Here is a 27980-nt window from a genome sequence, read left to right as displayed (position 1 = left end):
ACATACATGATATATATTTTTAATATTACATATTATTTAAAGATGATAAGTTAATTTTGTTGTCACAGTTCAATTGTATCAGCTGATATATACATACATAAAAGCTATATATAATTAATTAATTTACAAATTGATAAAATATGATAAAAATATACATTTGAAATCTTTTAATATATTATACAGGCTGGACAAAGCCGGCCGGTGTTTGCTACTAAAAAAAAAAAAAGAAAAAGCTGTTTTTATTTTTAAAAATATTTTATTAAACAACATCAACGTTCAAGAAACGTAACATCTAGAAAATCAATTTTCGAATAATCAGTTTAAATTCACGTTCTATGAAATTACTTATAAAAATAAAACTCATTGTGAACATTTTAACTAAATAATCTACAGCAAAAATAAAATAAATATAAAATAAGCAATATAACTGTTACTTTAACAGCCAAATCCAAGTAGTATAATCTGGAACAAAATAATTTATTTATTATTATGAAGATTAAGACGTCACAATGACAACACAGAAGTTGCCTGATGCTGCCTGAGTTTATATAAAATTAGTTGTCGCCCGCAGTTTCACTCGCCTTTTAGGGGTTGCTCGTTCATTGTTATAAAAGGCCTACGTCCTTCATTTGGGTCTAAGCTTGTTTCATACAGAGAGACAGAGTTACTTTTGAATTTATAATATTAGTATATATAAAAATATATAAGTATAAGTTTCTGATACTAGTTTTGTTGCAAAGAGATCTAAACTCGGGTTGGAAGCTATCATCTCGGGATCTGTGGCTATATATATAAATATAATAATACTATCATAGTAACACCCACCTTCGGTTAAGCTTCCTAGCATATGGCAGTGTAGAAAGATCCTCGTTGCAGCAGAATTCTTTTGCACCGAGTATGTAGTTCTTTATGTAGTCATCCCAGTTGAAAAGCTGGAAACAGATCACATTTTGCATATACCCAAAAATATAAGGCAAAGCAACGTAATAATGTAAAATTTAGATTTTAAGTGTCATGTCAGGTGTTCATATTATCAAATACCTTTACTAAAGTTCGAAGTATTACCCTGACTTCTTCATAGTCAAAAGAAAAACTACGCCTAGTTCGGAAAAGGAAACATCCTGACCTGATAAGATCCGGCGAAAGAAAAACAGCGAATTTTTTGTTTACAAATTTTAACATACTAAAGGAATAGGTGGCGATCATTTAACTTCCAAGATATGGTACCATCTATGAATTGACTACTCACGCAGTAGCTTTTTGCACATACATTTAGACATAGGCGGATTTTTAAGTCTTCTATGATCTAGTTATAAATGATATTTTGCTAAGCACTGCTAAATATTTTGATTGTACAATTCACGTTACGTTTTGTGATTAAACGAAACATTGTACAGTGAAATGCATGTATCAGAAGATCTCGTAAGAAGCGTATTTTACGCAGTTGTGGTAGATTTAGTGATCTGTGTTAGAAAAATCCTCTAACTTCGAGCAGTTCATAATATTATACATTAATATATCTTGGAGCGCCAAAGTCTAAAAGCATGGTGTCTGTCTCCTTTCTATTCCTAAAAACCTATTTAATTTCTTACCAAAGTATCCGTATAAAATATTTCATTGTCTTCTTTAGAAATCCGTTTTGATAGAGATCTGAAATATTCGTTTTTAAAGCACCATTCTTTGATGGTATAACGGTGAAAGACTTCGAGACCCCCGGCAATTCGTTTCTGTAATTTCACCATGCTGAAAAAGTAATCATTTTTCGTAAAGAAGAAATATTCTTATTGAGCCTCTCCTTTTAAGCATTAGGACTGTAGTAAAATGGCCAAAAGACCATTGTCGTCCCCCATAAATATACATATAGAATCTGTTTTGAACACGTCATATCGCTCATATGGCATAAACTGTGATAGTATTTTTTTGTGTCTGATGACAACGAAGAAAGTGTTCCAAAAACGACGAGTACAGAATTTCAAGTACTTACAAAGTGTTCTTCCCCAACAAAATCATCAATAAATCGATCAAATAAGCTGGTATGACGTGAGCAAAGAAAGCATGGATCCGGTGATGTAATTTGTACTTCTTTATCGAACCGCCAGGGTACCAGAGGCATAAAGAGAATGGATTATCATTGATCTGCTTACGACCTGAAAAAAATAGGACAACTTTGCAATTTTATCACTTTAAGTAACTTAAATATACCCATTGCTGGACGAAGTTCTCATTATCATATCATATCATAGAAGGGTCGGCCCTTAAGTAACCACCATGATTGCAGGGTCCGATTACAATTTTTTTTTAAATATTGCAGATAATGACAGAAATTCAGGTGACGATTTAGAGGAACACCCAGTCGTCAGTTATATTTTGCGCCTTTTATTATTTTGGTTAGATATATTATTTAATATCGACTAACTAGGTTGACCATAGATTGCAAACGAATTGATCATCGTTAACCTCATTGGTGTATATTAAATCTTCTTGTAAATATAATAAATTAATGTTATAAAACAAAGCCGTAATTTAATTCGTATATTAATTTAGGAGTCAGCTCAAATAATTAGAGACAAACATTTCTGTGGAGTTGTTGAGTTTTATAGTTACCAGTTTCCAATGATTCTTTCCAAGTTAAGGGATTTCGTCTAGACTGTGTTACGTTGCAGACTGTAACTTCTTTTGATCTGAAATGGAATGGGATACTTAGATACTAGAAATTTGAGAATTTTATATTAAAAAATAAGTCTGTATTATATGACAAAAATGGTACAAATGAATGAAAATGAAATGAATGAATGGTACAAATGGAACAAATGGACAAAAAAAAACTAGTAGCTCTTTTTTATATAAAATATATAGGTGAAGGGTAAATAGACCACAAGGTATGAGTGGTCACCACCACCTTTAGACATTGACAACAACTAATATGTTATGTCCCTTGTAACTGCTGCAGACTCGCCCCCCAAACCGGAATACAACAATACTAAGTATTGCTGTTTGGCGGTAGATTATGTGGTAGTCCTACCCAGTAGATACTACCCAGATGGACGTACGAAACTCTAGCATCAATATCAGATCATACTATTGACTTTTATGTTCTAAATTTGTGTTTATAATTCATTAATGGCTTAGTGGTAAAGAAATTCATCGTGACCTGAAGTTTCAAATAAAATTCTGCCACATTTTAATCCAATAAACCAGAACACTGGAATAAGCCCCGAAACAATAGGACTATTGGCCAAAAGCCTCTGTTTTCGGGTTTTATGACTCCTGTAAGGAGTTTTTATGCAAGTTAACTAAGGGTAATATTTCAATCTCAACTTACTGCTCCAAGCCACAGAAGTACGAAAGCAATATACATGCATTTACAGCCATATCTACAGGCAAGAGATCGGCGTGATAATTTTCATTGCAAATCATTGTTCGAATAACACCTGCCAATAAGAATACTGATGTATTAATAAGTACTTTTGTTGCTATCTTTTGTAACTTTGGATGTAAAATTATAGTGGATGTAAGTCGTTAAATGTGTTTGTAGGGCATAATGAATTTGAAATGCTTCGATTTGAAAAAGCATATACATTTACAGCATTATCATATATTTTTTCGTCTCATTTGTTTAGTAGCCAGAGATCTGCTAGCAGATCTCGAGGTCAGAGGATAGAACCCCAGGTCGAACCAATAAAAACTGATTGGGTTTTTCTATCGAAAAATTCTCAGTTACCCGGAGTTTGGAAGTTGGAACTGTGTTTACACTCCTCTGCCTCATATAGCACGCAAAGACGATGGCCCTGCACCTGATCTCATTCCGGTCCTGTCGGATATGATGTCCCATCGGATTATGAGAGTGAGGAAATACAGAGTGCACCTGTGTCTCCGCGCACATTTGGGCATTATAATATGTCCTGTGTAGGCAGGCTGGTTTCCCTTGAAATTAGCCGCCGTGTCCGAAATCAATCAGGACAACATCATCTTCATAGGAAATTCTATCGATAAGTATTTATTTTGGTTTGGTTGTCAGTGGCTTATCTGTTACCTTTACCGCCTCCGATTAAAATGCCTGTCGGTCCGTTTAAATTGTCAATCCAACCAGGAATAGGCTCCTTATAAGCGGCTATCACTGTAAGACAAATCGTAAATATTTAATTTAATAAAGCACATGATAGGAGTTTTTATTTTATTCGAAATAGATAGGCAGACTGCCAAATGGCCCTGATTTGGTGGTCACCACTGCCTATAGTGCCCATGACTATAGGCGATGGTGAAATATTCACCATTCTTACTTTGCCAATGCGCCACAAAACTTGGGAACTAGGTTGTTGTCCTTTGTCTGTGCACTGGTTCGGGCAACTTAAACCGCAACACAAAAATATTAGGTAAAGCTGTAGGTAGACCATGTGATGAAAGGGTAATGACCTACCCAGACTAAGCCAAACCACCAAGCAAAGATTCGCTACTATAAAATATGTCGGACTCAGCACAAAAGAGGCTAAAAATTTAAGGTCCTTGTACTGGGGCCTAGAATATTTTCTAAGATATTACACATTTAAAATGCAGGGATATATCGGTTTGTATTGTCTAATAAAAAAAACTGAACGTTGTATATAAAGACATTTTATAGTATATTTAGTATCAGCATTGCACCCGTGCGAAGCCGGAGGGAGTCGCTAGTTTATAATATAGTATGATATGTGACATTGGCAAGATCGCCGGTAGAAGCTGGATAAGAGAAGCAGAGGACCGAGCAACGCGACGCGCTCTAGGGGAGGCCTATGTCCAGCAGTAGGCTGATGATATGTGAACAACTTACCAATAGATAAACGGCCAATGGTGACTGGGAATTTGGACGTGTATTTCGCCACGAGGTTCTCAGTTATTGCTTTGGTATAAGAGTAGGTATTGGGTTCTGATGATATTAGTCTGTAAATAAAAATACTGAATAAAAATTTGATAAAAACAAACAAGAAATTTTCATTTATAAACATCTCATATGATGATGATATTTTTCTGATCGATTTCGGTAAATTTTAAGAGAGACCAGCCTTAACACAGGACAAATCATAGTCAACTGGACATATGTGTGTGCAATCACAGGTGCACTCTCTACTCTCATAATCCAATGTGACGACAAATGCGCCACGACCGAAGAGATCAGACGCAGGAAAAACGGTTTTGTTACTTGCTTTCCGAGGCAAAAAATTGTAATAATTTTTTATGTTTATAGAATCTACTGGTTCAGCAAATAGTCGTTTTGGCAAATAATTATTTATTGCCCGACAAATTTTCGTTTCATAAAATTTTATTTGACGAGCGTTTGATTTGTTAAAATATGTCAGGTTAGATCAGGGTCAAACATCAATTTATGAATGAAACTTGATCATTCATCGCGTTGTTCAAAGTAAATGAATAATTTGGCAAATATTTCTCAAATGCTATGGATAATACGATATGTTTGACATAATAGTTTCTGAAGGCGTTTTCATCTTGTAATTGTAATTTTATTCCATCATTTACTAACTTTGGTTCCAAGTAATCAAGCGTTTCGTCGTCCAGCCAATCGACTAAGTGTATTATCTTTTCGGGGTCGTGAACAGGTGGATACAACTTTTCTTCCAAAACGTCTATATAGCAGCGACAATAAGCCGTAGACAAATGCAGGAATGCCTGAAATTTAAGATTTTTTTTAATTTACTCTAAGTATGCTGTTTCATCTGTTCATCATCGTGGAGCATGACATTTAGAGCGTTTTTAACAACAATTCTTAAGAATCATTACAAAATGTTATATTTACCTCGATGTTTTTCATCGTTTCAGCTAATTTCAGAACTCGGAGCGTGCCTTTTGTGTTCATTTCAAGGGCAAATTTTAATTTTTGATCAAATCTGAAAATAGAAATATTGTAATTTGCTTCTAAATATATATATTTAACAATTTTATCTATATGCAATATCATCATATGTTTTGTATTCATAAATATTTAATTACACAGATTCAGAAAAAAAAAAAATAATTTTAAGGAATTACTTAATGAAAATTGAAGTTCATTCCCTTTCTTTTACAACATTATACATAATACAAGAACATGAAATTAAGGGCAGTTACGTCAACTGATGAAATTTAAATTAAAAGTTCTTCGAGACGCGCTGAATCTACTGATATAAGTTTTATGTTTATTGATTTAGTTGTTTTTTAATTAAACATTACAAAAAGAAACGCCAATTTTTTGTCTTCATTTCCAATTTCGCAAGAGTTTGAAACTTACGGTTATTATTATTAAATACATTGATTTGCACCAAAATATCAAGTGTTACTACTGAGTTTGTCTGAAGTGTGCCGTTTGGAGGTTTTCGAACCATTGAAATACAACCATTATCTGAACTGAAAACTACAAATCAATTCGAAAAACTTCTGGCCATTTAAGAATTAAGCGAAAAAGGTTTTCTTTAGAATCAAAATCATAACCCTTACCTGACACATGCTGCGCTGTGGATCACGATGTTGCAACATCGCTGCAATTCTTGGCGATCATCATTTGAGATGCCCAAGTCTTTTTCCAAAATGTCTCCAGCTATCAGCCTCAGCTTCTTGAATGAATCCGGTTCTTTCTCTCGTAATCGTTCAAAAATCTATGAACATATATTGGATACGTTCAATATTATCGTAGGTAAAAATAAGGTCCCACTGTTGGGCAAAAGTCTTTCTGTTAAGGAGAATTTAAGGCTTAATCCATTACGTTGTGCTCAGCTGTGGATGACTGTTAAGAATTTCATTAGATATTTACGTATGATTCCATGGCGTTTTTCTTCGCTGATATACTAATATTATAAACTAAGCAATGTATGTCTGTCTGTTATTTTATTGCGATTATACCAAATATCTCAAAAAAAAAAAATTAATAGAGGTGTTCAAGGTTTTGGATATATAGAGGGTCACGATATTCAATAATTAGAAATATTAATTTTGCTCATAATTCATTTAAACCTTGATTTTTTTAATATCATTTTCTTCTATCTACTATGCTATCTAAGGACTACCAATAAAAAATTTCGAAATTTCTCTGAGCTTTAATCAATTCATTTAGGAAATAAATGGTTACTATTTACTAGTTCGTAGATTTTTCTGAGGTATTCGGTAATGGGTCAAATTACTTTTTAAGAATTTCGAAACCTATGACGGGTATTGTTTTGATTTAATATCATTGTAAACTGCAAGTCACTCATCTACGTTTGGCGCCAAAATTATGAAACCTCTTTTGAATTAAATTTTTAATATCAAATAGTTATACGTTAGTTCAGTTAGATTGGAGTTTGTCGAAAACAATTCACATAAATATTGTTCACGTTTATCATATTTTTCTTATACCTACTTCCATTGGGCCGCTCTCTAACAAAAGAAATTCTTTGTTAATTCTTAACAATTTTAGTAAAATGCAATCAAGAATCCTCTTAAATTTTCTCCACATCTACGGCTGGAGCTCTTCAAAATGAGACCATAACCGATTTTTATGTGCAGCTATCGTCTTATCACTGGGACAAAAATCGGCCCACGCTATTAATATATAAGATATTTGTGTGTGATTAGAGGGAGCCAGTGTAATTACAGGCTAAAGGGTCATAATGTCTTATATCCCATGACCAGATAGTCATAGATTTGACTTGTCGGCTTTCAATATAATTAATACTTGTTGTTAATATCGTTGTCTGTCTTTCTAATTAAAACAAAGAAATAAATAACTTATCATAATGCACTTGTATTTAAATTGTTAATAAGTGCTGACAGTGAATAATTTAAAATGTAATGTTTACTAATTCAACAACAGCTTTAAAATTAGATTTAAATATTCATAAGCTATGCTAAGTTATGCTAATATTTACAAGGTGTATTAATGTTATTTTTATTAATATTTATGTTTGGGTTAGGTTCTATATGAGGCCGCAGCTTCTCGGGTTCAAGATACAGGTTGGGGCAATAAAAGAACAGATTGGGGTCTTCACGTCACCCCACCGTCATCATCTGGGCCCATAGACAATGGCGCTGTAAGAAATATTGACCATTCCTTACATCGCCATGAGCCACCAACCTTGGGAACTAAGATGTTATGTCCCTTGTGCCTGTAGTTACACTGGCTCACTTTAAACCGGAACATAAAAATACCAGTTATTACGGTTAACTGTTTTAGGCTTCACGCTGAAGTGTGACCTTCACACCGGAACACAAAAATATTGGGTACTGCTGTTTAGCGGTAGCATACCTGATGAGTGGGTGGTACCTAAACAGACGGCCTAGCACAAAGCTCTGCCACCATATCCTGAAAGAAATTTGTCTTGGGTCTGGAATCTTTGCTGTACCATCTGGATTATGAGTAAGGCAATAGAGGGTCTACTTCTGAGTTCCCAAGGAATGGGAATGTAAACACCAGTAACATGCCTTCCAGATCTAGGGCCGTTTAGAAAATTCTCGATGGAAAAACACGTAAGTATTTTTTTTAATTTGGACTGTTTGCCATTACGTCCAAATGGGAAGAATTGCACCAGTTTATTTGTAAGTAAAATTCTAATACCCTATTATTCCAGAGTTCTCTTAGTCTTTCTTCAGGACTTAAACCTTTCTTCGGCCTTGTCAAGAGATATATATTTGTGATCCCAGGGCATGCTCTCAGCAATTTCTCGATTAACGCCTGTAAAATAATAATAATTATGTACTTTTTCATAAGTTCAGATTAGACTACTGAAAAATAGGTTGTACAATTCAATTACAATCAGGTAGGTGAACTGCTGTACTAGCTAGGTTATCAAAAAAACTGTATCGAGGAATAACAGCCATTCTTACTAAATGTTACAAAAACATACCCAATATTTTCTCTTTGTATGTTTTTTTATAACAATTTTATCGTTAATTTTAATAAGAATATGTGTACGTGTAATACGTGTGCGTGTGTGTGGTTGTGTGTGTGTGTGAGAAAGAATGTTACTATGATTATACGTATAAGTTAGATATTTTTATGTTTCCTAATGAAAATATTGTGTATAGTCATTTTTCACTATTGAGTTCTCAGTCTTGTATAGTTGCTATTTAAACCATACACTGATTATTACTAAAGACATATACAATTTATTATATTTTACTATTATGAAATATTCATAACACATGGGAATTTTTATAAAATAAAGTTTTCACGAAGGTGACTAATCTCAGAATCAGCTCGTCTGTTTTAATTGTTTTTTTTTTTGCGTTTTATATGACATTTCGTGAGTAAGTATGACAACAATCTGCGACACTGGCGTTGCAGAAAAAAAAACAAAGCCGATGAAACTGCGTTGAGGCTTTAACTGGCGTGTGTCGCCCATAATTGTTCTCATTATATGCAAAGATGAAAGCGAGTATTTTAAACTTTGCATGACCTTATTATATGATATAAAAAATAGGATAAAACAAGAAAAACAATATAAAAAAATTATAAAGATTACTTGCAGAATAAAATAAAAACTACAATTCGAATGTAAGGATATTATACTTAATTTTACATTACCTAGATATACCAAACATATCAGTATAAAGTAAGGGTATATGTTTACGACCCGCATTGGAGCAGCGTGGTGGAATATGCTCCATACCTTCTCCTCAACGGGAGAGGAGGCCTTAGCCCAGCAGTGGGAAATTTACAGGCTGATTATGTTATGTTTATGTTATGTATATGTTTACGAGATATACGAGAAAAAAACTCACGTGAATAAATTATACACAAAAAAACACTTATATCTTATTAAAGTTCACAACATAAGGTATGTATATAATTTGTATCGCAGAAAATGAACGGATTAGCAGAGGTGGAGTCTGGAGGGCCTGGGGCAGCAGATGACCGGAGGCCTCTAATTATTATTTTTCAAAGTCAAAGTCAAAGTCAAAAATCTTTATTCAATATAGAAGTGTTTACACTTGCTTATTGATTGTCAAAAATCTACCACCGGTTCGGAATTTAGTACCTCGGACCTGAGAAGAACCGGCGAAAGAAACTCAGCGGGATATATTTCTTTTTAATTCTATTAAACAGATTAGTTTCTGTATGTCGGGTTTGTACATATGTATATTACGTTAACATTGGTAACTCATCGGAGTCTCTATAGTGGGAGTTGCTCTCTTCTAGAGGCCCCAGGGGAGCCTCTAAATCCCTGGTTGTTAATAAATTGACAGATGACTATCCTTACCTTTCCAAGGAAACCAGTCGCACCAGTAATAAAGACGCTCTTGTCTTTGTAGAACTCAGCGACCGAGGGCTGCATACTAAATTTTTGAAATCTGAATTTTGACAAACACACAAATGTAATTTTAATAGTTAATAAAAATAATCCTTAATGGAATACAGGTCTTATTTTATAAAATAGGTAGTAAGTGGTAGTAATTGGCAAATATGCCTCCTGATGGTAAATGGTCACCACTGCCCCTAGACATTGGCGCTGTAAGAAATATTAACAATTCCTCACATCACAACGCTGGGCTAAGGACTCCTCTCCCTTTGAGGAGAATGTTTGGAGCATATTCCACCACGCTGCTCCAATGCGGGTTGGTGGAATACACATGTGGCAGAATTCGTTGAAACACATGCAGGTTTCCTCACGATGTATTCCTTCACCGCCGAGCAGGAGATGAATTATAAACACAAATTAAGCACATGATATTCAGTGGTGCTTGCCTGGGTTTGAACCCGAAATCATCGGTTAAGATACATTCTAACCACTGGGCCATCTCGGTTTTTGTGTAATACGAAAAGAAATTTTGATTAACCTCGAGACGAATACGTCCGAAATCACTTCAATAATAATTAACGTCAAATTCACTTGGTCTAGACGTCGATTAGAATTAAAAATAACAGCAAAATAATATTTACCTGTTCAAATAATTAATAAACTAAAAACTAGCTTAAGCACCTTATTTAAAATGATTCGCAACGATATATGTTTCAACATATATTATATATATTACCTTATGTAAAATAAATGCTTTGTCATAATTACGTGAGTATTTTAATTGGTTGACTGTTTAACATTTTTTTTTTATTGTAAACAAATAAACACACTAATGTTGCATACTCTATAAAATAGCCATTATTTAGAAATTTGCAATCGCTTTTCATATATTTTGCCGTTAAGGAGTCCTATCTGGAGTCAAATCTGGCTGCAGAATAAGGTCAGGATGAAAAGCATCGTTTTTATAACTCATCATGTAAAAATTTTAATTCCGTACGAGAGGATGGTTCTCGATCAGCTCGCAAGATTCGATCGAAACGAATTTATTTGGGAAACAAACAGTTAGACAATTCCTCGATAAATACATAATATAAATTTGACAAAGTAATAAAAAATAACATAGAAATATTTTACGGGGACAGCAAAAAAATGCATATTATACATATTAAAATAAATATAAAATAATACTAATACGAAAAATTATAAATCATTGTAAATAAAATGAAAACCAAAACTCTTTAGATAATATTTAACGCCAAAGTCACGTTTAAAAACTTTAGACATGTCTCGAATAAAAGTAAGTAAAGCAACGGATTAAAAATTTCGCACTGCTGTACTAAGACCTCCTCTCCCTTTTGAGAATATAGTTTGCAATGTCTAATTTCAACGAAATTCTGCCTCATGTGTATTCCACAAGACCGCATTGGAGCAGCGTGGTGGAATATGCTCCTAACCTTCTCCTCAAAGGGAGAGGAGGCCTTAGCCCAGCAGTGGGAAATTTACAGGCTGTTAATGTATGTATAAAAATACTTTATTCAAGTAGGCTTGCAGAAGGACTCTTTGAATCGTCATTTAACAAACTATATTAAGTGAAGCTACCACCGTTTCGGAATGCATATTCTGCCGAGAAGAACCAGCAAGAAACTCAGTAGTTACTCTTTTTCAACATTTAAAATAAAAAGTTATGCTATTTAAAGATAATTATATACCTATGTATATAATACAATCTGCCTGGAAGTCAACAAGTATTGGCTCCACGCTTTTTTATCATCAATATATCTACGGAACTGTTGTTAAAACTTTTCAAGAACTATGGAACTACTTGCGTTCCCAGTGCGAAATCTATAAAATTTTACCTATAGCACACAAACCATCACCCCTATTTTACCCACGAGGGGCGAATCATATAAATAGCTTATATCCTTCCCCAGAACTCAAACTATCTCCACGCCAAATTTTATCTAAATCGGTTCAGCGGTTTCAGCGTTAAGACGTAACAGATAGAGTTACTTTCGCATTTATTATATAAGTACAGATGCTGAATACCACTACATGTTCCAGAGATTAGCCGGAACAAACAGACAAGAATTGAAGTAAAATGTTTTTTTGATATATGTACCGTGTATACATACATATGCATTTAATAAAAAGCGTTTTAATATTACAAACAGACACTCAAATTTTGATTGAATAAGAACGTAAAAATTTATCACTTATCCGGATCCGAACCCGCAATCTCGGCTTATTGATTAGACAAGTAATATTTCCTTACCCAAAAAATAATCTAAAGATACTATGAGAGAATATTTAATAGAATAAATTTAGTTCTAATTAAACATTCTTACGATATGTATGTGTGTTTTGCCACAATTTCATGTTACAAAAAAATGCATTAACATTATATATTGTACGCTAAGCTACCAGTAGTTATTATAATTGAGTTCTGCACGCACGTATACTTTATTTTTAACTGTATTGATAACTGGTGAGTTTAACTGCATTTTTTTAATATTCATATAATAACAATGAAGTGTTATGTCGTTATTTTAATTGATTAAAGACGTTTAATTCTTAACGGGTGTTAGAAAATTCTCCAAAGATTTAAGTACTCAAACAAATATACGATAAAATAAATCAAAATCTACTTATAAAACTAATATGTTTTTAGAAGGATTTTTGAATCGTATAGAAAGGAACCGGCAAGAAACAAAGTTGCTATTTTTCCACCGACTATGTATAGGATAGGATATTTAGGATTTAATATATCCACGAAAATAAATAAATACCAAAGTCATTTTGTTTGAATGTATATGATCTATGAGCCGAGATGGCCCAGTGGTTAGAACGCGTGCATCTTAATCGATGATTTCGGGTTCAAACCCAGGCAGGCACCACTGAATTTTCATGTGCTTAATTTGTGTTTATAATTCATCTCGTGCTCGGCGGTGAAGGAAAACATCGTGAGGAAACCTGCATGTGTCTAATTTCAACGAAATTCAGCCACATGTGTATTCCGCCAACCCGCATTGGAGCAGCGTGGTGGAATATGCTCCAAACCTTCTCCTCAAAGGGAGAGGAGGCCTTTAGCCCAGCGGTGAGAAATTTACAGGCTGCTAATGCAAAAAAAAAATGCAATGTATATAATCTTGATAATTATTTATTACTACAAGATTTTAATTTACTAAGTCACAAATTAAAAAAAGATAAGTATGTTTATTATTTACTTGATATATATTTGAAAGTAGGGCTTTGTGCAACAAGTTTAGGTAGGTACAACCCATTCATTCGATTTTCTACCACCAAACAGCAAATCAAATGACTAAGTTATATTGAGTTCCGGTTTGAAGGGTGAGTGAGCCAGTATACAGGCACAAGGGTCGTAAGATCTTAGTTCGCTAATTTTGTGTCGCGTTGGCGATTTATGATATGATTAATAATTCTTACAGCGTCAGTCTATTGGCGTCGGTGACCAGTTACCATCAGGTGGCACATTTGTCCCTCTGCCTACCATACTATAAAAAGCACAATAAGTCACGAAGTAATAATATTTAAAACAGTCCTATGAAAATAAATTTATTAACATATGAATTGATAACAATAAGTGCTTAAATATATACAAATATGAATTAAAATAGTTACTCTATAAATCTTTACCGCGTGGAACGGTGGCAAGAATGCTAGCAGCATTTCCCCGTTGAATCGCAATTCCGATCCTCTGGGCTAAAAACGAACCAGCCCTGCTGTCACGAGTGGAGGCAATGAGGCGAGGTGTTATACTTTTGATGAAGCTTTTTGCACCATTATAAACATAAATATGTAAATAAAATATACCGTAGTTATAATAAACACGAAATTATTAAACTTATATTATTGTTTTCGTTTTCCTTCGATTTCCTTTTTTCATATGTCAGAATTTCATCCCAACATACAAGTTTTTTCACGATGCATACCTCCAGGGGCGGATATAGGAGACCTCCAAAATAGATATTTAAAAATATAAATATATATATGTATTTATATGAAACTAGTGTTCGCCCATGGTTCCGCTCGCGTTTTAGTGTTCGTCAGATGTAAGTCTGTCCCTCCTATGTCTTCCCTTGGCGTTCAAATTTCATCAAAATTTAGTTTAGGGGTTGTCCCGTCAAAGAGCATCAGAGATTTTTTTTGCGTTTATTTGAAATAGAATATTAGTAGTACTATCACATTAATTGCAATTGGAAATTTATTCGGAAAATAATAAGTGTCTTCAAATTCTTCTCAACAACTCGCAATTTAAATCATGCCCTTCAGCATAGCTTCAGCACGCAGTACGAGATGAATTTTATGACTACAAATTCATCAATCCTGCCACTACACCAGATTCACGAGTTCTTTCTCTCCTTTTTAGTTGGATAGCACAATAAGAAACAGTCATGTCTTAGTTTAAATTTAACATCTTAAATAGTTCTAATAAATTGTTCCCGTAAAAAAGGTTCTAAATAAAAATTAAGTTAAAGTTATAATTATTATAAGAGACGAAATGTATCAATTTTTAATCGCAGCCATATTTTACTTAAACTTTAAGATAATATTAAATATTTTTTTCATGATTTCCAATAGCAAAACGGCTTAAAATTAAAATGCAATTATTTCACGAATTCGTACCAAATACCTCAGATTTAGATTTCGACCAATGAGTGTCGTCAATTCAAGGTCAAAGTTGTTTATTTATAATAACGCCTCCTGTGATTGGCCATTAGCCGGGACAGGCCTAATCTATAAACACACTTATTATAGTTCTATGGATTTCACGTTAATTGAAAATCGAATTGCTTTAATTATATTAATAGACGATATTTCGATACATCGGTCGTAACACCGACATTATTGAACAAAATCCGCTCAAACGCATATCAACAAGTTAGGTAACGTGTTCAAACCGTAACGTTTTAAATGCGTATGTCGTAATAATCCTGAAAATACACTATTTAATATTTAATTTGCAAGTTAATTTAGTACTCGAACGTCTTTAATTCGCATATGGCCCTATTAGACACTATATTCCGGAAAGTGCTGGTCATATCCGGTAAATACCGGTATATCTAATATGTTTATAATGAAATAACTGACTTTTTTGCCGGTTCGCCTAGGTAGAATCTACTTTCCGGACCGGTAGATTTACATTTAGTTCAACAACGTAACGTGACAATTCATAATTGCTTTTATGAGCCTATTTAATCCAAATATCCGTTTTACAACCGATGTCACAAAAATCGGATATTGCTCATGCCGGTCAGGCGTACTGTCAATTGTAATAAATATATATATCACCGTAGAATTGTAAATACCGTTAGATTGTAATCTATCTCGCGAGATCGTAAACAGTCGAAATATTGTGAACGGTGCTGTAATTTTTTTATAATTTAACTTTAATTAGCTTAAAAGTAATGCGTTAAATTGTAAGCACTATGTTACGGGTTCACAATCTTTTGACAGTTCACAATATCGCGAGATAGATTATAATCTAACGGTATTTACAATTTTACTGTGACATATACAAATCAAAGATTGAGACAATGACAATTTTACTACTTTTAACTAATATGATATATTTATGATTTACGATTATTTTATTTCATGATATAAATACATTTCATTGCTTCACATCATTATTATAAATTAAATTATCTATAGTTTATAAATATAGTGTCCTTGATATTGACCAATGCAGATTGTTTTTTTTTTAAATATATAATTACAAAAGCAACTAAGGCAAAGGACTTATTTCAATATTCCCAAGCGTAAAAATTTGAGCTAAGTTTATACGTAGGGAATCTTATCATTCCCAAGGGGTTTATTACAATTTCAGATTTTAGAATCACTGATATAATGTTGAAATATTGCTTCAAATTCTAATTTAATTTTCAGTTGATAAAATGGCGCCGTCAGTGGTTGAGTTCTATGAAGGGAAGTGTGTTTTCATAACAGGATCGACTGGTTTCCTTGGTAAGGTAAGATATACGCGATTAGTATTTGAAATGCTGGTAAGCTATTCTCTTCGTAAAATAATATCGATAAATTTAAAATTATAAGGAGCTAAGAATTATTTATTTATGTTTTATTGCACCAATGCTTAAAAGTACATTATACATAAGGATTAACTTTTACAAAAGTTGCATGAATATAAAGGGCAGCCTTTGGGCAGAGGACTTGTTGTAAAATGTATTTATTTGCAGACCTGAAGTTATCTCGGTGAGACCAAACATTTTTATATGAAATTCATCACAACTTGGTTGATTCGAAATTTCTTTTGAATGATATGAATTTTAGTAAGGACAAAAATATTTTTATTTGTACCAACATACATATATGTATAATCCATGCAAAATATATAATGAAAATTTTGAAAATTGGATAAAATCATATACTTTTAAAAGTAAAGTCATGTTTTAGTTAAAATAAATTTATAACTGGTTTTGTTGATATTTTTTTTATTAAATTATTTTAGCTAGATTCAATGACTATTTTAATCCTTATTATTATTAACATAAGTGTTAGATATTTGTGGAAACTTCATTGCTCTTTGTGTAGATATTATTTAAATCATAATTTCAAATATTTATTGCATAAAAAAAGTGAATTTTACGTGAGACACATTCCTCGATCTAGAGAAGAGTAGAGTATAATAATTGAGGTAGTGTTCTGATTGGTCATCAAGTAACTCATACTCGTATACAATTGGTTACAATCGAATGCTTTAAGCGTCACTGCACATCAAAAACAAAATCTTCGACTTTAATAAATTTTCTGTTCTCAGGCATTAGTCGAGAAGTTACTGAGAACCTGCCCAGGTATTCACACTATTTACCTCTTGCTGAGGGAAAAGAGAGGTGTGAGTTGCGAGGACAGATTGAAAGCACTCTGCAGTAACAAGGTGAGTGATGCTTAGACTTCGAACTCAATTGGAATATGTGAGAGTGACAAATCACGCTTTAATCGAGAAGCTTTTAAGCTGCAACTTACAAGATGATATAAAACGTTAAGTTACAAACAGTTTTACAATGAATTCTACCGAAAAAAAAACGACAAGGCTTACAATGGTTACTTATCTAAAAGGCTTGAAAACATAAATTAGATTTTGTATTTTGATCATCATCTCTTTCTTGGTGATAGGGCTTTGTGCAAACCCGTCTGGGTAGGTACCACCCACTCATCAGATATGCCGCCTGCTTGGCGGCTTTACTTAGTATTGTTGTGTTCCGGTTTGAAGGGTGAGTGAGCCAGTGTATCTACAGGCACAAGGTAGGGCATAACAGCTTAGTTCCCAAGATTGGTGGCGCATTGGCGAAGTAATGTCTATGGGCGGTGTGACCACTTAACACCAGGTGGCCAAATTTGTAGTTCCGTTAAGTATTAAAATAAAAAAAATCATCACACGACCAAACGGCGAAATAAATTCAAATAATTTTCCCAAATGTAGATAAATTATAGGATCGAAAACGTTGTATATAATTATGAATCAGTAGTTCTGCTAAATATATATTGTTCTCATTAAATCTCATCCTATAGATATTTGAACATCTTCGTGAGAAGCAACCGGGTGTATTCAACAAACTGAAGCTGATCGCGGGAGACATCTTGGAAGATGAACTGGGCATCTCCAACGATGACCGTCAAGAGTTACAGCGACATTGCAATGTTGTGTTCCATAGCGCTGCCTGTGTAAGGTAAGCTTTATTTAATACTAATGAAGCTGAAAAATTTCAACGCGCTAAGATCAAGATCTACGTGTTCAATAGAACTCTTTTTTATTAATGTCTTTTTTTAATCAGATTTGATCAGAAATTAAAAGACGCTGTTAATATGAACACAATGGGTACTCTACGAGTTTTAAAATTGGCTGAGACAATGGAAAATCTCGAGGTAAGATCTTATTTCTTATTTCCTAATTTGAGTTTATTGTTATCTAAAACTTAGACTACATGTTTGGAACTGGCCAACTTTAAAGTACTTGAGTATGCTAGAAAAGAAACCTAAATTAAAATCACAATACCGGGAAGATCTTTGAAAATTCAAATTAATTTAAGTAATAATAACTTTATTTATAAAATGTTAATTAAAAATAATAAAAATGTATGTCTACATAATACATAACATAATCAGCCTGTAAATTTCCCACTGCTGGGCTAAGGCCTCCTCTCCCGTTGAGGAGAAGGTATGGAGCATATTCCACCACGCTGCTCCAATGCGGGTTGGCGGAATACACATGTGGCAGAATTTCGTTGAAATTAGACACATGCAGGTTTCCTCACGATGTTTTCCTTCCGCGCCGAGCACGAGATGAATTATAAACAAATTAAGCACATGTAAATTCAGTGGTGCCTGCCTGGGTTTGAACCCGAAATCATCGGTTAAGATGCACGCGTTCTAACCACTGGGCCATCTCGGCTCATGTATGTAATGTATGTCTACATGATAAATAAGTAAATAATTATTTTACTTGTATGATAACAATAACGTCCTTTTTTGGCCAAATTACAACGGTGGCAAATGTCGAAGATTAGCGTTGGAGATATTAAAGGAACACAAGTTTATATACGAAATCACGGATGCATCTATTATTACATCATTTTTATAGTAAGATAAGACGGCAATTTGAAGCAATCGATGAATCGAGAACAGTTCCAACGACTTCACGTGATTGCCGATTTCATAGAATGAGAATTTTCCGAACAAGAATTCGATCCGAACAACTTGGGTCTTGCGTTATAAGCAACACCAAATACCAATGAAACAGTTATATATATAATCAATGTGATATACTTTAAACAAATTTCTTTAATAGATTAGCAGCTAACCGTGAAAATAGAAAGATCCGATACAACAATGGTTACTAATTACATATAAAATTTACAGGCATTCGTCCATCTGTCCACGGCATATTGTCGCTGTGAACTCGACATATTGGATGAGAAACTGTACCCTGCAGTTCACAATCCAGAGAAGATCATCGATCTCGTGGAATGGCTAGATGACTCAACACTTAGCTACTTAGAGCCAAAGTAAACCTATAACCAATTTAATTTAGTTTTCTCTAACATCAATCTTTTTTGACAACTGGTTGAATTTTTTTTTCACTATATTGATGATCTTGATGTAATGCCACTTCTCAATACTCTGGTTGATCTTCATTTCCTAATATTAGGCAGTGGAAGTAATTATTTACGAGTATATAAACCATTTGCTGTTAAATTGAACAACTCCTTTTTCAGATTAATATCATCGGAACCTAATACCTATTCTTATACAAAAGCGATAACAGAAGATCTCGTCGCTGAATACAGTTCGAAATTTCCAATTGCGATTGGGCGACCTTCTATTGGTAAGCAATAAAGCATTACGAAAGTATGTTGAAATTATATAAGGGCAGGATGGTTAAATGGCCCATAGTCACCATTAGTCATTAATATTAACCACTCCTTAAACCACGTTTGCGTCAGCAACCTTGGAAACTAAGATGTTATGTCACTTGAGCTTGTGCACTTACCAAGTATTGCTGTTTGGCGGTAGAGTATATGATGAGTGGCTGGTACCCACCCAGACTGCTCAAAACTATGAAGTATAAAAAAATCAACATCATCTATCTATTTAAGTGAGTAATTGCAAATAATCCGAAGCACGCAATGGTAAATTATTTTGCCATTGAGACCTCAAAACATTGAGTTTCTTTCACCTAAAACTAATATCAGCCTTAAGATTTTACGTTCATAGTATGTTAGTCAAATTTGAAATGATTATATTTATTTCTAGTAACTGCAGCTTGGAAGGAACCCATGCCCGGTTGGGTCGACAATCTTAATGGACCGACTGGACTTGTTATTGGTAGTGGAAAAGGTAAACAAACTGGCGATTATTGGGACGCTTAACATAAATCTATGGCTACTAAAATACTGGTTAATTTCTTAAAACATTGTAATTTCGTTGCTCATTCTAATATATACCCTATTCCAATCGAATAAGGAATGAATTCAAATACACTTAAGATTTCCGTATTCCATGCGATTTGATAATACCACTGCACTGTGCTAACAGTTCTTGATTAATATGTTTTTATTTATAATACAACACTTTTCCACAAGACTATTTGCATCCGATAATAAATTCGACGACAAAACGCCTTTTTTTCAAAAATCCATAATGAATATAGATTATTCGAGCTATAAGCCAATGATATCGCGTTAATTCGATGTCAAATGTAAAACGTATTTGTGGTTGGACTAAACTGTAGACGTATTAGACAATAGTTTTTAATGTTCTACAATCTTAAGGGAATTGGAAAGTATACATCTATTCTGCAAGAATAATCTCGAAAGCTACTGCGGATTAGGATCGTCAAATGTTAGTGAGCTATCAGTGACATTGACTTTAATATTTAATATATTGATACTATCAAGTATCAAAATTGCATATCACCGTAAGTCGGTCGTCAATATTTCGTAAGTGAGATAAAGATAAGTTCGTGAGTTCGTACAAAAACGGATGGATTAAAATAACTAATGCTACTTATATAAGGTTTTTTAAGAGAAATTGCTTAATCTAGTAACGAATGTCGTCAAAGTCAAAGTTATGAATCTTGAACCCATAACTAGCAACACTTAAATAATTTTCTGAAATCTCACACACATAACGGCTTCCATATATCAAGCATACATATTGAGATCATAGTTTATTTATATTTATGATATTCATAGGCGGTGAATGGGCCATCTGACGGTCGAAGATCACCACCGCCCATAGACAATGGCGCTGTAAGAAATATAAACCATTTGTCACATCGCCTTGGGAACTAAGATGACCCTTTACTTTGCCCCGGTTCTCTATCACCCTTCAAACACACACACACACACAACACAACAATATTGTACAACACTGGTAGTAAAATATCTGATGACTGCACCCAAACGGGCACAAGACCCTATCACCAAGAAAGTAATTATAAAACAGTAATCTATCTATCTCGTTAACATTCATGCGTGTGACAGGGACGAGAATATATGAAGATATATTTTTTTTAATTCTAGGTGTTATACGGAGCATGCACTGTGAGCCATCTTACATGGCCGATGCAATTCCGGTCGATGTTGTTGTGAATGGATGTATCCTAATAGCCTACACTACTGCGTTGGATAAGTAAGTTCCGGAAACATGACGCTGTTTTCCTATTTGGACAATATTGCTCTTTAATTTCTCGCATTCCTCTTTGATTTAGGTAATCTAGATTTCTAACAATATTTTAAATACTAAACCTTCGAATCTATATTTCATTAATTACAGTTAAATATATCAATAACATTTTAAATTAAATATTTGCATTTCGCACGGGTGCAATGTGAGTTATCCCTAAGACATAGACATACCGCGGACTTTTTTGGAGACCGTTTTAAGGTTTACAATACTGTAGTACATTATTTTGATCTATCTCGTAGGGTTCAACCAGCGTTTGCAATTTAAGCGCAAAAAATATGTTTATTTACGATATCACTTCAGAAACATCTAAAATTATCAGTGTTTCTCTACTATATTGTGCATATATTATACATATAAACTATCCTCTTCAATCATTCAATCAATAAAAAAAAATCACATCAAAATCCGTTGAGTAGTTTTTAAGATCTAAGCATACATAGGGACAGAAAGCGGGAAGCGACTTTGTTTTATACTATGTAATAATTTATGATTAAATTATTATTCAAAGTAATAAGAATTGTTTACATTAAAATCTAAATTATATACAAATTAAAATTTAAAAAAATACTATACTGTTATGACGCGTTGAATGGTATTAACAATGCTCGTATAATTCCCTCGTTGTAACGCAATTGCGATCCTCTGGGCGAGTAGTTTTATGTTAATTTAATGTATGGTACTCGTTTTGTTACAGACCTAAAGATCTTCGTATATTTAATATTACTTTATCCGAAGTTCAAAAAATTACGTGGCGAGAAGTGATCGAGTTAGGTAAGATGTTGAACTTTTAATATTTATTCGATTGACGTCAAATCTCATATAGTCAAAGACTCTATTGGTCAGGATAGGGAGAGAAATGCCCATAACTTCAATGTTTAAAGGCCATTTGTCAAGCTAAAGCTATTCGGCCTTTTTTGACAATAACAATAATGTAAATACTGCCGTAGAGGAAATAAAGGTAAATTAATCAAATGCAATTCAATTCTACTTCGATAAAGACAATATTAGGCTTTTATGGTTCTGTGTAGCTTATCGTCACAGAACTAAAATATTAGTCCAAATTAATATTAAAAAAAATAAACATTTCAGTACAAATCTTGACCATTTATGGCATGATTGTAATATTCCTAGTATTCTCCAACATCATCATTCATTGATCTCTGAAAAAAAAAATAGTCAGAGATTTCCTAAAATATGGGAGTGGTCAAAATTTCATATTTAATTTTTATTTCAAGGTGAGAAATGGGTCAACACTTATCCTTACACGGTCGCGTTGTGGTACCCGGGTGGTACCATCAAGTCGTATTGGTTTACTCACCAACTCACCGTGATCTTCATACACATTTTGCCAGCATATTTACTTGATATGCTTCTGTTTTTGTTGGGAAGGAAGACCTTGTAAGTATTTTATACTTATAAATTATTTTATCAGCATTGCATACGACCGTCACCCAAGCACAGGGCCTGGACAAAGTCATACAGCGAATGTCAATTTTGTTTATCTTATGATCAACTCGTGAGTCTTGCGAGCACTTTTACAAGATAAAATTAAAATTATAGTTAAAGTCAATTCGGAATGAAGAAGTCAAAAAGAACCTAAAATTCAGCGAAATTGGTCTTTAAATGCAATCGAATAGAAATCAAGGAATTCTAACTCCATACTTTTATATCTATATTTAGAAAATCTTTTATAGAGTAATCAAGCAATGGTACATTTATCTCATTGATCTCAAGTCAGGCATTCCTTTCAGCATGGTTAATCTTCAAAAGCGAATCAGCCATGGCTTGAACATCATCCAATACTATACAACTAAGGAGTGGAACTTCAAGAATACGAACTTCTTGTCTCTACAAAAGAGAGTCAGTGAGGCGGAAAACAATATTTTCTTCACTGATGTCTCGACGTTGGACCGTGATGAATACTTACGGGACTATGTCATAGGCACGAGGCATTATGTGTGTAAGGAAGATCCTTCGACTCTGCCTAGAGCTAGAAAGCTACATAGAATGTTAGTACTAATTGGATTTATTTGGTAGTGGTTCTACCGCTAAACAACAATACTTAGTAGCCAGAGTAAATACAGGCACAAGAGACATAACTGGTTCTCAAGGTTGCGCATTGGTGATGTAAGGGAAGGTTAAAATTTCTGACGTCGTCAATGTCTATGGACAGTGGTGATCACTTACCATCAGGTCCATTTGCAAGTCCGCCTACTACTGTAAAGTCGAATGTACATAGAAGAAAACTTTTGCGATTACTTAATTCGATAAAAAATAGTTGGTGATGGACTTTCTCAAAGTTTTCTAGGTTTTTAAAAACCTACCAGGGTAGGTACCATGCACTCGTTACATGTTCTACCACCAAAAGTACTTGTATTGTTATGTTCTGATTAGAAGAGTAGAGGGCAAGAGAAGAGGGGGACAGAGTTGGTATAGGGAAAAGGGACATCGATCTCAAAGTGAGAGGCGCATGGTTATGTAAGGCTTGAGGGCTTAAGGTATATATCTTATAAAAACACAGAGCAAAAATAATTTAACAACATTACAAACAGCCACCATTTTTTAACTTTTATATACAATGATATCACTATCGAATATTCCGTACATATGTTGATAAACAGATACTATTCCATCAAGTTCAATTTTTATCTCATCCTGTCCGGTCAGTCACCTCTGCCATTCGATTATAAAGAATCCTCGATATTTTATACCTTTATCAACTTTTCCTTGATAATAGGGGGAGGTACGTTACTATTGAACTTACTCGCATCTAAATAGGTTAGATAGATAATAACCTATACTAACATATTTGAACGTGTTAATCTCAAGACCCGAAAGAAAGAATCTTTTAGCGTTAAATAGCCATTTCATTGAGCAGTAACGTTTAGCACGGACGAAAAGTATGATGTCATGCTTATTTATCACATTAAAGTATTATCTTTTCCTTTAGAAACATCCTCCTGCCTTTATCCCAATTTACTTGGGGTCGGCGCAGCATGTCTTCTTCTTCCATACATCCCTATCTGACGTCATCTCACAAGTAACATTCTTTCCAGCCAAATCATCTTTCACACAATCCATCCAACTTTTCATTGGTCGTCTCCTTCCTCTATATCCATCCACGTTCATGCTCAAGACCTTCCTCACAATATGTTCCTCATTCCTCCGCATAACACGCCCATACCATGATAGCCGCCTTCAACATAACTTCTCGGCTCTCGACGAAACTTTAGCAGCATGAGTATATATATATATTTTCCTTTAGAAGCGATATTCTTTAATTTATAATTAATAAAATTGAGGATCAGAATTGCGATTCAAAGGGGGAATGCTGCTAGCATTCTTGCCACCATGATCGCGATTTATGTTAATAGTTATTTTATAAATAAAGATGAAAAAAAATATGTATATACGCATTTGTTAGGAGTGAATGTTGGCTGTTAGTCTTGTAAATTGAAAAACAGCTAAAGTTGAAGCTACCTTATCACGAAATTGTTAACATTGAATGCTCTCTCTTTCTAATTATCTGTACTTTTATTTGGTGGTAGGACTTTGTGCAAGCCCGTCTGGGTAGGTACCACCCACTCATCAGATATTCTACCGACAAACACTAGTACTCAGTATTGTTGTGTTCCGGTTTGAAGGGTGAGTGAGCCAGTTTAACTACACAAAGGAATCATCATCAAGAAAAACATCTTAGTTCCCAAGATTTGTGGCACATAAGCGATGTCAGGAATGATTAATATTTCTTACAGCGCCAATGTTTATTGGCGGTGGTGACCACTTACCATCAGATGGCGTTATACCATAAAAAAAAACTTATTTTATGCGTGTTATTGTTGAATTGTATTGATCTTATTATGTTTTTCTATTGCAGCCGTTACTGGGTCGACGTGGTGACGAAGATTTTATTATTGTCCTTATTATTTTGGTTTTTATATTCGAAATGCGGTATACTAAATGTAATAGATTCCGTATATAATTACGTTTACAGTATCACCAATAATAATAATATTAGTGACATTTAGTGTAAAAACCACATTGGAGCAGCGTGGTTTAATGGCTTCAAATAATTTCCAAAAAAAAAAACAGAAGGCCTTCGCCCAGCAGTAGGATATTGAGGCTATTACTCTAAATATATACTTTAAATAATATTATAAAGATAAATAATAAATAATTGAAATTAGACACACGTGAATCCACCAAACCGCTTTGAAGCAGCGTGGAATATGCTCCAAACCTTCTCCTCAAAGGGAGAAGAGGCCTTAGCCCAGCAGGGGGAAATTTACAGGCTGGTAATGTAATGTAATAACGTAAACTACATAGGTTCTACATAGAATCTAATTTCGGAACTTTTACAATCAATTCAACACTGTAATTTGACAATTTAAGTGGTTTTATGAGCATACTTTAATAGCGAATATTTTGATCATGATTTTGTTTTTATAAAACTTTAAACTAAAAGGTTTCATACCATTTTTATAATTAGTATTTTGCTTATTGATCCCTATGCAACAATAGTGTTACTATGTTCCACTTGGGAGGGTAAGTGAGCCAGTGTACAGGAACAAGGGATTTAACATTTAAGATCGTTTGTTGGCAATACGCTGATGGTGACTTCGAGCGGATAGTCGCGGGACTGTGCTAGACTTAAAAGTAGTTTTAGTTTAAATAAATATTCGTAAAATATAATATGTTTATTTTAATTACATTATGTACATAGCATAGCATTATTTAGTTATTTATATCATTTCAAAAAACACCTAAAATTACCTATTCTTACCCAGTATCAACGAAACAAAATCGTTCTTTGAAAGGCACGTCCAGTAACCAAACATCGATAGATTGACGACCATTGACGTACCTTTTCGTTCTCTCCGATTGCGTTGGTACTTAGTTTGTTATGCTAGTGCTTCAATGTAAAATAAAACTACCCATATTATAAAAATATATTTTATTGTTGCCACCAACTTGTGAAGGAAACTGAACTATGTATACTTGGATTTCTCTGTGCGCTGTGTATATGTTAAATTATTATTTACTAGCTGTTACCCGCGGCTTTGCCCGCGTAGAATATGAATATATTTACAAATTAACTTAAAACGTTACGTTAATGTAATACCTCTTTGTATACCACATTGGTGTGTATTTCAGCCCTTAGGGTAGAATATCCAGAAACGCTTAAATTCGAATCACCTCATTTTTAATCGGTAGGCCAAAAATAAAGTTTCATGCTTCCAACTTAAAAAATGACGGATTTACTGACTAACCTATATAAAAAATGTCCTACCCCTATTAAACCCCAAATCATATGCTGTAAAGGGCCATATAGATCAATTTTAAATCAACAACGTGTTTAAGGTATTTCATTGGATAAGGATTAATGCTGTATAGGTTAAAATCGCTTCGAAAATTTGGCAATATTTGTGGTAAAAATTAAATAACAAAAAAATGTTATTGTGGGTTATCACTTACAGATAGAGACACATACCATCGCGGACTTATTTGTAGAAATTTTTGAGGTGTACAATTCTGTAGTACATTATTTTGATCTATCTAGTAGGGTTCAGCCAGCGTTCACAATGTAAGCGCAAAAAATGTATAAATTTACGACATCACATTAGAATCTTTTAAAATTATCAGTGTTACTTAACTATATTGTCTATGTATTATATACAAAAACCTTTCTCTCGAATCACTCTATCTATTAAAAAAACCGCATCAAAATCCGTTGCGTAGTTTTAAAGATTTAAGCATACAAAGGGACATAGGGACAGAGAAAGCGACTTTGTTTTATACTATGTAAAGATAAACTAACCGGTGAGTTCCTTTAAGTGAATGTTTGTAACATTCTCTTGGAATAATAAACCTAATCTGCCTTTTTAGTTATTTATGTTTGCACCAGTTTAGTTTCTAAAGTCTTTTTCAGATAATAAAAATATATATTTATTAATAAGCTTAAATACTTAACATCCCTATCAGCATCAAGGTCATTGTCACAAAAATATCAAACAAATTTCTAGGGAAATTCTCCAAAAACAAATTGATTTATGATTTGACAATCGCATAAAGATAGTACGATCTCATTTTTCATATTGGTAAACCACACGTTGCACAGGAAACGTGGATAAGTCAAAATGTATTTACGCCAATATGGTGGCATTTGGGTCATTAATCCTGTACTAGTTTTTTCCCGCGTTTTAGTGGTTGGTCATCAGGTACCATCCAGTTATTACGTAAGACTATTTTCGCTAGTTTTTGATTATTGATTATGAAATATTATCATAAAGCCTTATCCTTATAAAACCTTAATACGAAGTCGTTATGAAAACTATTTTCACGAAGACAGTCTTACGTTTCCTATAAAATTATTATTTTTTTCAACTCTAAACCTTAACGCTGATTGGCTAATCTAAAAATCGATTTTCAACATCGATCATTTCAGAATAGTTTAAAATAGCGCTTAAATACCGTATTATTTTCAGAAATCCGAAATAATATTCCAAAACCCTA

General features: G+C 33.7%; 2 protein-coding genes across 2 annotated transcripts; one reads left to right on the top strand and one right to left on the bottom strand.

Annotated features, from left to right (window-relative positions):
* Window positions 1–274: 274 nt before the first annotated feature.
* LOC113391743 (putative fatty acyl-CoA reductase CG5065) lies at window positions 275–10289 on the bottom strand. Its single transcript, XM_026627802.2, has 13 exons — window positions 10203–10289; window positions 8558–8674; window positions 6466–6623; window positions 5789–5879; window positions 5516–5661; window positions 4808–4917; window positions 4034–4117; window positions 3323–3431; window positions 2605–2681; window positions 1985–2147; window positions 1593–1743; window positions 826–932; window positions 275–462 (listed from the first exon to the last, which is right to left on the bottom strand). Exons 1-13 carry the CDS (start codon window positions 10275–10277, stop codon window positions 375–377), a joined length of 1476 nt encoding a protein of 491 aa, XP_026483587.2. The 5' UTR covers window positions 10278–10289; the 3' UTR covers window positions 275–374.
* A 2388-nt stretch (window positions 10290–12677) lies between these two features.
* Window positions 12678–25516, top strand: LOC113391718 (putative fatty acyl-CoA reductase CG5065). Its single transcript, XM_026627776.2, has 13 exons — window positions 12678–12726; window positions 16149–16231; window positions 17038–17154; window positions 17790–17947; window positions 18053–18143; window positions 19137–19282; window positions 19493–19602; window positions 20031–20114; window positions 21302–21410; window positions 22162–22238; window positions 22703–22865; window positions 23219–23476; window positions 25345–25516. The coding sequence occupies exons 2-13, from the start codon at window positions 16157–16159 to the stop codon at window positions 25493–25495; spliced, it is 1539 nt and encodes a 512-aa protein (XP_026483561.2). The 5' UTR covers window positions 12678–12726; window positions 16149–16156; the 3' UTR covers window positions 25496–25516.
* The last annotated feature ends 2464 nt before the right edge of the window (window positions 25517–27980 follow it).

Source organism: Vanessa tameamea, chromosome 30 (genome assembly GCF_037043105.1).
Source record: "Vanessa tameamea isolate UH-Manoa-2023 chromosome 30, ilVanTame1 primary haplotype, whole genome shotgun sequence".
Classification (NCBI taxonomy): Eukaryota; Metazoa; Arthropoda; class Insecta; order Lepidoptera; family Nymphalidae; genus Vanessa; species Vanessa tameamea.
This window is presented reverse-complemented; position numbering and strand designations above follow the sequence as displayed.